Genomic DNA, 13322 nt, shown 5'->3' on the forward strand with positions numbered 1-13322 from the left:
GCATAACAGAAAGGAATAAACAGGCTTTAGTGTATGTGGAAATGAACTGCTGTTGATTTTGAAGAACTGAAAGGAAGATACTGTGTGTGAAAAGAATAAAGCACATGCTGTGATAATATGAAAGGAGATGATAACAAGATGTAAGGATCAATAGGGATTTCAAAAATTCCAGTTAGCTTTACTCACATGAAAAAGTGCTCTGATTATAGCCCTTAGATATAGTCTGTAGTTAAAACTCAGTATCATCTCTTTGACGTGAAAGTCTTTACACTTTGTTATTGTGCCACTTTATTGCTGTTGCAGCCAACTTGCAATGCGTTATATATTTTGTATTAATGGCTTCTCAAATGATTTTTCACACGCAGGTACACCTCATTCAGAACTCTTGGAAGAGGTTGAGTGCATGCCTTCACCACGTTTAGCACTTACCTTGAAAGTTTCAGGTCTTGGAACAACTCGAGAAGTAGAACTGCCTCTAACAAACTTTCGATCTACCATCTTTTACTATGTACAGAAATTGTTACAGCTTTCCTGTAATGGCAGTGTGAAATCTGACAAACTTAGGCGTATTTGGGAGCCAACCTACACGTAAGCTCACTAGTTTATTATTCTGTGTAGAGAACACTGTGACTGATTAGGAAATGGATGCAAAACAATGTTAATTTTTTTTTCCTCCTCTGTAAGAAGCAATATTAGAATTAGGTGGGTTTTTTGTGGTTGTCAGTATGTTCTTACTCGTTTTAAAACTACTACTGTGCCTGCAAAACAAAAAAACCTCATAACCTCTAATGCTCAACTGTGATTTGTTAATATTCCAAAAGTCAAGCATTGACCAAGGAAAAACGAATTTTGTCTGTTCAGGGACCTGCTTGGAAAAATCCCATGGGGGTTACAGTCCTAGAGAAAAGATAAGTTTCTAGTTAAAAAGCATGAGAAACAGTTGTAAATATGCATATCTCCTAATGCACAGTAAGCTACCGTAGGTCTTAAAAATTTCAAAGAGGTGGTGCATGTGTAGTGAAAAAGCTAAAGTTGGTTTGGGAAATGTGCACAGTGAAGGTTGTTTGACTACTCAAACCTCACTTAAGGAAGCATAAATTAAATACTTTGCAAGCTAAATATCAACATCATGAAAATAGAGCTTAAGAACTTATTAAGAACATCCCAGATGTTCTGTGCAGCAGAGAGCGGCTGCTGTTGCCGATTTACATCATATTATCTAAATGTCACTGATGTCTAACAGGTCAATGTATGACTTCATAATTTAGAGGATGTGCTATGAGTATGAAATATTAACTCATTGTTTTGATATCTAGAATCATGTACAGAGAAATGAAGGATTCTGATAAAGAGAAAGAAAGTGGAAAAATGGTAAGACCTATCTCTGTGCCTTTGTTTATGTTCTGTGGTTCTAACAAAAGCAAAAGAAATCCTATTGCAGTTTTTGAAATGCTACATTAAAAAAAACTAACTGTCTTCAATTACTTAAAGGATATGCGTGAGTATATTTGTAAATGCATGCTCCTTTAAAAAAATTATATAATGCATGTGAAATCTTCAAGACTTTACAATCAGGAAGAACCAACATTTGGTGGTTCCTGTTGTAGGGTTGCTGGTCAGTAGAGCATGTGGAGCAGTACCTTGGCACTGATGAATTACCAAAGAATGACTTGATAACCTACCTGCAGAAGAATGCAGACTCAGCTTTCCTGCGCCACTGGAAATTAACCGGCACTAATAAAAGTATTAGGAAAAACAGAAATTGTTCCCAGCTCATAGCTGCATACAAGGTATATGTCTGCATCCAAACTTTTTTTTATTATGAATGGCTGTGTGCTTTGTTTTGCAGCTTTAAAGATTCTTGTGGAGGGAGAGCTATGACATAGGTAGGGAAGCTGAATGTTCAAAAGCCAATATCAAGTTTAGGTTTTGCTGCTCTTGGCCTTTTTATTTTAATGTCTTCTGTTAAACGTAGTTGTGTTGAAATGCATTTGAATCATGATTTGCACCATGCACAACTTGACTGTGTTAAGTTTGAACACAGTAACCATTTTGATTTTTTTTAAATCAACTTAGAGTTCACAGTCCTAAAGAAAGCAACACACGCAGTTTTCATTGTTAACAATTCTTTTTTTCACAGGATTTTTGTGAACATGGATCAAAATCTGGATTAAGTCAAGGAGCCATTTCTACTCTTCAAAATTCTGATATCCTTAGTTTGGCAAAAGAACAACCTCAGGCCAAAGCTGGCAGCGGACAGAACTCCTGTGGAGTAGAAGATGTTCTGCAATTACTTAGAATTTTGTATATAGTTGCCAGTGACCCTTACACAGCACGAACTTCTCAGGAAGGTAAGTTAGTTATTTTGCAGAGCTTCTGAAATATTTTAATGAAAACAAAATAAAGGAAAAATTTTCTCTTGATTATTTTTAGAAGGAGATGAGCATCCTCAGTTTAACTTTCCACCAGATGAATTCACAAGCAAAAAAATTACTACAAAGATTCTGCAACAGATTGAGGTATTACATTAATGTATTATGCACAATGTGTATGTGTCATATTGTTTTTAAGCCTTTATTATTTTCTTCCTTATTTTGACTGTTTGAAATTAATAGGTTTTTTGCCATTTTGATTTTTGAATTATTTCATACATATTTTCTTCTTTATAGTTTGGATGAGTAAATTATGTAAGAATAGACTAGTCTGAATGAAAACATACAGTTCTTTTTCATACAAAACTTTTTTTCTTGATTATATTTTGCTTATGAATAATAATTTTTTTCTGTACCAGCCATTGATGTTGCAACCGTAGTGTGTGTATGTCTGCCTGATGATAATGTACAAAAGGCAACTGCTTATGTTAGGGTTCACAGACATTTTATGGTGTATATATTCTACACAAAGCTTTCAAAAATAGCATCTAGAAAACATCTTATTGGTACCAGGTCAGTTAGATACATTAAAAAGGAAATTTTTAGGTGTAGTTCTTCCAAAGAACTATGTTTTCTTTAACAAAGATTTGAAGAAAATTCTTGACTTAACCCTTGTGTGGTTTTTGAGGTTTGGGTTTTTTTAATTACAGTTAAGTTGCCCTAATTTTTTGTTTAAAAAAAGTTCAGGTTTTTGTCTTCTTTTATAGATTGTTCAGGCACCCTGAACATCCTTGTAGTAATAATTTCTGTAGCCTTCTTTATTTTAGAAGGGACTATAGTAATATGTCAATGGGGATCACCTTTACTACCACCAAGTTTCTTTTGTGTCTTCTGGTATCGAGAAGGTAGTATCTAATCACTTTTGGGCAAAACTCAGGAGTAATTCTCTCTAGGTAATTGGATCCTTAGATTTCCCCAGTGTTTTGAGTAGTACATACCCCCAGATTTACTACAGCTTTCAGTGTGTATGTCAAAGCACCCTTGAGTCCTAGAAACTTTATAAACTTAGAATTGTAGAATCACAGAACACTGAATATGCCAAGTTGGAAGAGACCCATCAGGATCATTGATCCTGGCCCTGTGCAAGATACCCCAAGATTCACATGGTGTGCCTGAGAGTGTTGTCCAAACTCTTCTTGAACTCTGTCAGGCTTGGTGCGGTGATCACTTGTCTGGGGAGCCTGTTCTGGTGCCCAACCACCCTCTGGGTGAAAAACTCTCTCTCCTAATATCCAACCTAAATCACCCCCACTCAGCTTCATGCTGTTTCCTGTTGACTCCCTTCACTGGTCAGTACCTGCCTCTCTGCTTCCCTTCGTGGGGATGTTGTAGATTGCAATGATGTCTCCCCTCAGTCTCTGCTTCTCCAGGCTGAACAGACCAAGTGACCTCAACCATTCCTCGTGTAGTTTCCATGTTGATAGCAGTTGGTAAGGAAGAAACTTAAGCACAGACGAAAACTCTGTACTTTGGGTGTATTGGGTGTCTGTGTAGTTAGTTACAAACTTGTTGGGACCACCTGAGTCTAATATTAAAAACATTATTGTTTTTTTCCCCCTCTGCATTAAACTACAGGAACCCTTGGCACTAGCAAGTGGAGCTTTGCCAGACTGGTGTGAGCAACTAACAAGCAAGTGTCCTTTCTTAATTCCATTTGAAACAAGACAGTTGTACTTCACATGCACAGCATTTGGAGCATCAAGGTAAAAAAAAAAAAAAAAGTAAGACAGCTTCCTTTTAATAAATTGCTGATTTGCAGAAGGACCTTATCCTAATGAGACAGATTTTGCTTGCCAAATGTGAAGCATTTTGGATGCTAGAAGGAAGAAGATGGAAAAGTTTAGAAAGACGAGAAATTTCATTTTTTAACTTTAGCTGAAGACTTGCTAGTGTACTTCTAGCTAGGTTATCCTATCAGGCAGTAATTTGACTGGGTTGCAGTTCATTGCATAAAGGACTGAAAAACAAAATAGAAAACATTCTGCAAATCATATAAATTAAATAGTTTTTTAAAACATACACCAAATCACAAATCCTTTTATAGTTCCTGCAATTGTTTTATGATTGTTTTGGTTTATTTATTTTTAATTCACTGAAGTCTTAAAAAACCAGAAAAAATCTAACAAAAAGATGCTATTTTGAAAGTTACTAGCTGCACAATGAAACTGTAATAAAATCAGACTTCAAAACATTTAAGGGTATGCTCTAGAGTTCATTAACTCGGAATCCTTAATATTTTGATTACAGCAGTGATTACCTTGAGAGTATATAGGCAGTGTAAACCTTTTTGCTGGTATATCTTTATCTAATGAGAAAAAAGAATTAGTTTTTGAGGGTTTTCTTGGCTGGTTTTGCTTGTTTGTTTTCCAAACCAAGGTGTAGAGAGAGAATTGCAGAAATTACTGTTGTCTAATTCACAGTAGAAATGCCTCATAAAGACTATAAAATGAGGCATTTAAAAAGAAAGAAAAAGGAGAATAAAAGGTATTATCTTGCAAGACATCAGTTTAAATCTTTTTATTGTGTAAAAGTTTAACTTTTACAGAAAAATGGTCCAGAAAAATGGACCACGTGTGTTGGGGGGTTTTTTTGTTTTGTTTTGAAAAAAGGTAATATTTTAGAAAAATTGTGTTTTAAAGAGATCCCTCAGGAAACATTGTGTGTTATTTACTTTGTAAGTAAAGAGCTCTTAAAATACTGGAAATAGTTCTTAAAACTCATATTCTGTATGAACTGTGGGTGTGTACACTCCATCGTGACATTTGACCATATTTGCAAAACAACCAACAGACAGTAGCTTGGTAGATAGTTTATTGCCACATAGATGACAATACATGCAAGAAATTGAGAATTTGACTTCATATAAGTATTGCTGTTAGAGGCAGCTGTTCTTCCTTCACTGATATGGGTTTATTTATGTATGATTGCACTGGACCGTTGGTTCTGTGTTGCTCTAAGGAGTGTGTAAGTAAATAAATCTTGCTGCAGAACTTGGTCAATATTAATGGGGTGATGCGCAACTGCCTTACAGTATATACTGAATAGTGTAATACTTGTCTCTAAACAGGTTTGAGCATCTGTGATTAAAAGTTCAAGATCAATAATTGTATTGTTTTCATGGGTGCTATCATCAGAAGCTGGTGCTTATATTAAAAATTATCTAGTTTTCTGACTTTATAAAATATGAAGCAGCCCATATTGGGGCATTTCAGGTATTTCTGAGATACTTCAGTTTATACTTCAAAAAAATTAGGAGCTAATTAGTAATTAACAGGTAATATTTTATTAGTGACTACTTTCAAGTTTTCATGTTGCTGGGCATCAAAGTTTTAAACAGCTTGTTTGGTTTTTTTCCCAGAGCAATTGTATGGCTGCAGAACAGGCGTGAAGCCACTGTTGAACGGACAAGGACCACAAGCACAGTGCGACGTGATGATCCAGGAGAATTCAGAGTTGGGCGCCTCAAACATGAAAGAGTAAAAGTTCCGCGAGGTGAATCCTTGATGGAATGGGCAGAAAATGTCATGCAGATTCATGCAGACAGAAAATCTGTTCTAGAGGTAAAGCATATCTGCCTAGCAGAGCGAGGTTAGATAGCTATTTCTAAAGTACTGGACAGGATATTTATTGAATATCCTGTTCTATAACCAACACTGGACATTTCACTAGGATTTTCTTTTATTATGAACATTCCTTATGTTTTTCTAGGTTGAGTTTTTAGGGGAGGAAGGAACAGGCCTGGGTCCTACCTTGGAATTTTATGCATTGGTTGCAGCAGAATTTCAGAGGACAGACTTGGGAGCTTGGCTTTGTGATGATGATTTTCCAGATGATGAGTCTCGTCAGGTATATTTTAATTTGTATATTAAACTGGATGCTTGTGTTAAGAAAAAAAAAGGGGGGAGGGGGAAGACAAATGAGCTAGATATCCAGGAAGAAAGAACACATGATCATAGAGAAGCTAGTCATCATGGTAAGAATGACCACTCTGCTCCACAGCTTGGTTTTTTTACCTGTTCTCTTTTTAACAGAGTAGTAGAGTATAAGAATTTAGACTGTGCAAATACATTGTTAAAGGTGAATTTAATAATATTAGCTTTTTTTGTCTGTTAAATCAGGTTGATATTGGTGGTGGATTGAAACCGCCTGGCTACTATGTACAGAGATCATGTGGACTGTTCACAGCACCATTCCCACAAGATAGCGATGAGCTTGAAAGAATAACCAAACTCTTTCATTTCCTTGGAATTTTCTTGGCTAAATGCATTCAGGACAATAGACTTGTGGATTTACCCATTTCTAAGCCTTTTTTTAAACTCATGTGTATGGGGGACATTAAAAGTAACATGAGTAAGTTGATATATGAATCACGGGGTGACAGAGACTTGCACTGTACTGAAAGCCAGTCGGAGGCTTCTACAGAAGAAGGGCATGATTCCTTGTCAGTAGGAAGTCTGGAAGAAGACTCCAAGTCAGAATTTATTCTTGATCCACCAAAACCTAAACCTCCAGCCTGGTTTAATGGAATTTTAACATGGGAAGACTTTGAATTAGTAAATCCACATAGAGCTAGGTTTCTAAAAGAAATTAAGGACCTTGCAATTAAAAGGCGTCAAATTTTAAGCAACAAAAATCTGTCAGAAGATGAAAAGAACACAAAACTACAGGAATTAATGCTGAAGAATCCATCGGGTTCGGGTCCTCCTCTTAGCATAGAGGATTTGGGGTAAGAGTTTTCATATTTATTCATAGATAAACAAACTGTGTTGTGTTAGAGACAAAAGTCAACAAATATAATGAAAAATGAAGATTTCTTAATTTTAAATAGCATCATTGCAAGGGGGAATCATTAGAGATGCAGCCATATTCTTCCTTGGTTTGAGAATTTTCTCACTTCCTCAGTTTCCTACTCTTTAAAATTAAAGTGTGGCTACACTGCAGTGTTGTAGGACTGCGTGCTGCTTTAAAGGTAAACTGGCAGGGGAAGTGAACCCAACTCAAAAGAGAGATGATAAGTCAGAATAACAGTTTAATAAAATAATACAATAAGTACGATCATACAGAGAAACAATTGGTTTTAACCCACAAAACTCAAATGTATAACCCAGCACCTTGGGGCATGAACAGAGTGGTGTTTGTTGGGCCCCCTGAGTCCAAAGTAAAAGGAGAGGGGAAAACCTGTTGGTGAGAGTGCTGTTGCAGTCCAGTCGAGAGTGGTGATTGCAGTCTGGTTGAAAAGTGGTGGTTGCAATCTGGTTGAGAGTGGTGATCTGCAGTCTTCCTCTGGATCCCACGAGTGGTTAAAAAAGTCCCAAGACTCCAAGGTTATATATCCTCCAGTTCAGGCAGGAATGCCCAGTACCTCCCTCAGGGTGGGGAGTTCCACAATGGGTGTGAGGACAGGAGCATCCTCTTATCTCACAGGCCTCTTAAAACCCAGTTTATGGCCTGAGGAGTCAGGCTGCTCTGGGCAGATGGTGTAAATGGTCTATTGATAACAGTTTCTGGGAAATGGCATGGAAGGCTATAGAATACACAGTTTTGGGTTACACCCATCCAGTGATGAACTGGTCCCAGTTGTTCTAACTAGGACAGACTAGGAACACAAATACTTTTAAAGACATTTGAAAAAAGTGTGATACACTAATTTCTTTGCTCTGATAACTGTTGAAATTTATCAAGTTTTTTGGAGAACTTTTAAAGAGGATAGATTGACATTTCAGATTGTGTTCATTGTGCAGTATTTGAATCCATGTTAAAGCATGTATTAATTTTTAGCAAATGTTAAAGACAAAGTGCTCATACCTGTGTAAACCTGATGTCAGGATGTAGTCTTAAATATTTCCTTTGAAACAACAATAGTTTTTCTACCATTAATATTCTTAGTTATTTGTTAAAATAATGTTGTGCCACAAGGATTGCATATTGTCAGAGTTCAGTAATTGCTTATGGCCTTGGAAGCATAGCCTGTCCTGAGCTGGAAGGAACCACAAGGATTATCCTGCACAGGACAGCCCCAAGTGTCACACTATGTGCCTGAGAGTATCACTGAAATGCTTCTTGAACTCTGTCAGGCTTGGTGCTGTGACCACTGCCCCGGGGAGCCTGTTCCAGTGCCCAACCACCCTCTGGGTGAAGAACCTCTTTCTGATATCCAATCTAAACCTCCCTGACACAACTTCGGGCCGTTCTCTCAGGTCCTGTAACTGGTCACCACAGAGGAGAGATCAGTGTCTGCCCCTCCTTCATGAGGAAGTTGTAGGCTGCAATGAGGTCTCCCCTCAGTCTGTTCCAGGCTGAACAGACAAATGACCTCAGCCACTCCTTGTATGGCTTCCCCTTTACGCCCTTCACCATCTTCATTGCCCTCCTTTCTAATACCTTTATATCCTTAAAGGTCTTGTGGACTTTAGCTGGGCTTGTTATGGAGAGAAAGCAAGTAGCACCATTGAAGGCCCTAAATACCTAATATGTTAAGTGGCTCTGTAACTGTTAGTGCTGGAAATTAATGGAAATGACTTTTCTGAGTTTGTGAACTGAATTAAATGGTTTGAGTAGTTCTGAAGCTGATAGCTTCTGGATATCAAACTGACATTTTCAATGGTTATCCAATCCAAATAAATGGTGGGTGAATATATGCATGTGCATACCATACATTTGAAACCTGTATTATCTGTGCAGTCCATTACTACTTGTAGTTCTGTACTGTTGTATATACATGAACAGTGGTACAAAATGATCCACCAACAGCAGTTTCAAATCTAGTGAGATACTTTTGGGTGTAAGGGGTGCATGTTGTAAATCTGGTGTATTTACAAAAGTAGTAGCAGACTTGTTTGCTTTGTTTGCTAACTATCTTTGTATTTTGAAGTCTAAATTTTCAGTTTTGCCCTTCATCCAAAGTATATGGGTTTACAGCTGTGGATCTCAAACCAGGTGGTGAAGATGAGGTAAGGAAACTACCTACCTTTACAATTTAACGAGCAGTTACATTTTTATAGTCTCAGCAGTAACTCTAATGCACAGAGAATTCTTACAGTATTTATCTATTGTCTTTCCAGACTGTAACAATGGATAATGCAGAGGAGTATGTAGATCTCATGTTTGACTTCTGCATGCATACTGGTATACAGAAACAAATGGAGGCATTCAGAGGTAATTTGAAATATAACAGAACATATAAGCAGTTAGGTGGAGTAATTGCTGTTTAGAGTATGTTGGTTTAAAGTGGTGGCATCGAATGGCTTTCAAAAATAAACTTTTTAATTAAGAATGCAACAGGTAAGATACTAATTTCAGAATACCTTGGCATTAGTTATGCCATTTTTAATCTTGAAGAGGTTCCATTTACATTAATAAAGAAACTGTTGATTCTGGTTTGACTAAAATACAGTTGAAATGCTGACATTATTTTATAAACATTATTTGGACTCATATTTATAANATCTTGTACAAATTAAAGATGGCTTCAACAGAGTCTTTCCAATGGAGAAGCTGAGTTCCTTCAGCCATGAAGAGGTTCAGATGATTCTTTGTGGAAATCAATCGCCTTCTTGGGCAGCTGAGGATATCATCAATTATACTGAACCCAAACTGGGATATACAAGAGATAGGTACTTATATTCTGAGTGATTTTAAAGTATTAGCTAAAATATAACATTAAGTGACAAAATGTGCAGAATATTCTTTAGATGAAGATGCCGAATTGGGTGGGATTGGTGGGTCCTGAAGAGCAAGTGGTTGTCTAAAACGGCGTGAAATAACCATGTATGTTACAACAAATAGTTTAGAAGGTACTTGGTGGTTTTGTGATGAGAGAGAATAAGAAAATTATTAAAATGAGAACAACTAGTGAAAATGTAATGGCAGCTAACTAATACAGACTATTAAAAATAGCATTTTAGAATTTTTATTCTCATGTTAGGTGGTTATAACTTTTTTTTCAGTTGGGTACAATTGCTACTTGGCCTTATTTCTTATTTCTCTTCAAGTGTACTATGCAGGGGACAAATGTATACTGGTGGTTGTCTATCAGGATGTGGTCTTGGTGTTTTGGGGTTTGTTAGGTTTGGGGGTTTTTTGCTGCTTGTCATGTTTGGTAGCAATAACACACAAATCACTTCTGGAACTGTGTTAGTGTAAGTCTGCTGAAGGATCCTAATCAGTCTAAGATTGTGTGGAGCAATTCTTCCATTGACCCTGCCCTGCATGCAAAGATGTAGCTGAGATTACAGTGCCTTATACCTGAGGGAGTGTTTCAGCAGGCTGTGCTTTCTTCATACCCTCTCCCCTCGTTCCCTGGGTTCGTATGGATGAAAGCAGCAGAGGATTTCTTGAACATCTATTGTAGTCTGTTATATTTTTCCTACTTTTTTCACATAAGGGTCTAAAACAGGATAGAAATGAAATGAAATATAAATTGACTTTATACTGTAGTACTGGTACAGAAAAAGTCTTCAAGATTGTAGGCAGTTGGATTCTTCTCGTAGAATGTTTGAGCTCTATCTACTTCTCTACCCATTCATATGCAAGATACCCAAATAACACTCCAAGATAAGTATGTACCTACGTTCTTCTGTGTCATACTAATACTCAGCAAGGAGATTAAAGAAGTATTTTTATAGATTTTAAGCTTTTTTTATTCTTAACTTAAAACTCAACAGGCCCTAGAATCTTATGATGTCTGCTTAAACATGACTAAAGGTTGTAATTTGAATGTCTTAAGAGAAATTAAAAAAACCCACATGCTTTCTTGTAATGTTACCAGAACTGATTATTTTGATTTATTTTAAGCCCTGGATTCCTTCGATTTGTGAGAGTCTTGTGTGGTATGTCTTCGGATGAGAGGAAGGCTTTTCTCCAGTTCACCACTGGTTGTTCAACACTCCCACCAGGAGGACTGGCCAACCTACATCCCCGGCTCACTGTTGTACGCAAGGTACGGCTTATTCAGGTCACCCTTTAAACCAGCTGGTTTGGCTTTTGAATGGAATCATTTCTATGTTAACAGTGATGATTTTTATTTTATTTTCAGTTAATTTATGGCACTATGCTAAGCTTTCAGTACTAACCTCTGCTTCAGATCTGTTCTCTGACTTCCTATATATATATTTTGTATTTAATGTATTTAATATATTTCATATATAAAATATAGTTCATATATTTATTTTTAAAGTGTCATTGTACAGATAAAGCAAACATATTTATAAGTTGGTCTGTAGCTTTGCTGATGCTACTGTTTCTTGACAACTGGTGTTACATATGCAGTAAGTGCCATAAATTACAGGATTTTACAACTTTTAACTTCCATATCGAGTGCTGCAAACAACTGCAGTAAACATTCTTTTTTTTTCCTCAGGTTGATGCTACAGATGCAAGTTATCCATCTGTGAATACATGTGTGCATTACCTAAAGTTGCCTGAGTATTCTTCGGAGGAGATTATGAGAGAACGTCTGCTGGCTGCTACCATGGAGAAAGGCTTCCATCTCAACTGAGCTGCTGGCCACAATATGGAACATGGAAGTGTTTTTTGATACTAGCGAAGCCTCTTGTGTTTGTGTGCAAAAAATATGATCTCCACGCTGTGCTCTGACGAGACTTGCCTTTTTTCACCTGTGAGGCTTTAGGAACATGTGGAATGTTTGTTAGCTGCTAATGACAAAATAAATCCCTGTAACTACACAGCCAGCAAGAAATTGGCACAGAACACTGTGTGATGCTTCAAGGGCTTGCACAACTGGAAATTAAGGTGTTTCTGTTTGACTGTTCCAAAGAACAGATCATCAGATTTTCAGTGTTCACTGATACAAATTTCTAACAGTGTATTGTGTAAAGTTTGTCATTTAATACCTTGTACACTACAGTTGCCATCACTGATCCCTGTTTTGCTGGCTTTAAGCTAACTGGTCAGAAATTTGTTTCCTTTAAAACTTAGAGTTAATGGGCATCTCCAGCCTTTTCTTTTTTAATGGTGCCTGCACTATTGGAGTATTTTAGTGGGTTTTTGCATATAATCATGCACAACCATTTTTTTTCTTCTTTTTCTTTCAAGTGGGAATATATTTTGATTTCTCAAATGCCCTGCTATAAAGATCAAATCCTTAAGTGTGTTTGTGCAGCTCAACAATAAAGCTATTAAAAAACACTGGTTCCTAGTGCAAGGCACACTTAAAGCAAGTTTTACTTTTGGTTGTATTTTCTTTGTAGTTATAGTCAGCAAATGGCTGAGTAATAAATTTATATTTCCAAGCTGTAGAGAGGATTTAACAAATAATATTTAACTTGTTGCAGTTTGAAGTTTAAAAAAAACCACCCAAATGTGTAAGCTCAAAAGTAATCATTAAAATGTTTGCAACATATAAAACTGTCTCCTCTGAATACTTATTAAATTAGTACTTATTAAATCTTTATACATGTTCTGGACAATGTGCCATACTTTTTTAAAGGTTTAAAAGAACTACTGATCTCACAAATTCATTGCTGTGTTCAAATCTTTTCAGAATTAGACAATGCAACTTTCTAAGAACTAGCCTGGGAGTGATAACCCTGCATATGGCAGGTTTTGGTGCTCTGCAGTGAACCCGTTGACCTGAGGTTATAGGTCTTCACTGCATTGGAATAAAATCTGGGTCAGATGATACAGCTGATTCAGCTTTACCTGAGATGGAGTGGCTGCCTTGGTTTCACCATGTGGTATTTATTGGTAAAAAGTGGATTGCAGTAAGATAAAGTGACAATATGTCCTTAAAGATATTTAAGTACTTGATAACAGAAAAAAAGAAAGGCTATTATAGTTGAATCTGTGTGGTAAGTTTTGTTCTGTGCCAGTTCTCTTTGGTAACCACCTTTTCTCGCGCCGCTGCTGAAGGAGGGCTTGCCAGAAGATTCT

General features: G+C 36.8%; 1 protein-coding gene across 11 annotated transcripts in view; it reads left to right on the forward strand.

Moving 5' to 3' along the window:
- The window catches only part of HECTD1 (HECT domain E3 ubiquitin protein ligase 1), a 61605-nt gene extending 48808 nt beyond the window's left edge, over positions 1-12797 (forward strand). For 10 of the 11 annotated variants that reach the window (XM_017820413.1, XM_017820423.1, XM_017820419.1 and 7 more), the window contains 15 exons: positions 366-588; positions 1317-1371; positions 1608-1790; positions 2141-2351; positions 2434-2519; positions 4008-4135; positions 5791-5992; positions 6141-6278; positions 6551-7158; positions 9304-9382; positions 9494-9587; positions 9895-10045; positions 11226-11370; positions 11791-12639; positions 12694-12797. In XM_017820413.1, coding sequence (XP_017675902.1) covers positions 366-588; positions 1317-1371; positions 1608-1790; positions 2141-2351; positions 2434-2519; positions 4008-4135; positions 5791-5992; positions 6141-6278; positions 6551-7158; positions 9304-9382; positions 9494-9587; positions 9895-10045; positions 11226-11370; positions 11791-11928 — 2441 coding nt within the window. In that variant the 3' untranslated portion in view covers positions 11929-12639; positions 12694-12797. The remainder of the gene's footprint in view (positions 1-365; positions 589-1316; positions 1372-1607; positions 1791-2140; positions 2352-2433; positions 2520-4007; positions 4136-5790; positions 5993-6140; positions 6279-6550; positions 7159-9303; positions 9383-9493; positions 9588-9894; positions 10046-11225; positions 11371-11790; positions 12640-12693) is intronic. The other variant, XM_017820420.1, reaches the window with a different exon arrangement.
- Positions 12798-13322: the final 525 nt, after the last annotated feature.

This window comes from Lepidothrix coronata, unplaced genomic scaffold (assembly GCF_001604755.1).
Source record: "Lepidothrix coronata isolate B3197 unplaced genomic scaffold, Lepidothrix_coronata-1.0 Scaffold83, whole genome shotgun sequence".
Taxonomy (NCBI): Eukaryota; Metazoa; Chordata; class Aves; order Passeriformes; family Pipridae; genus Lepidothrix; species Lepidothrix coronata.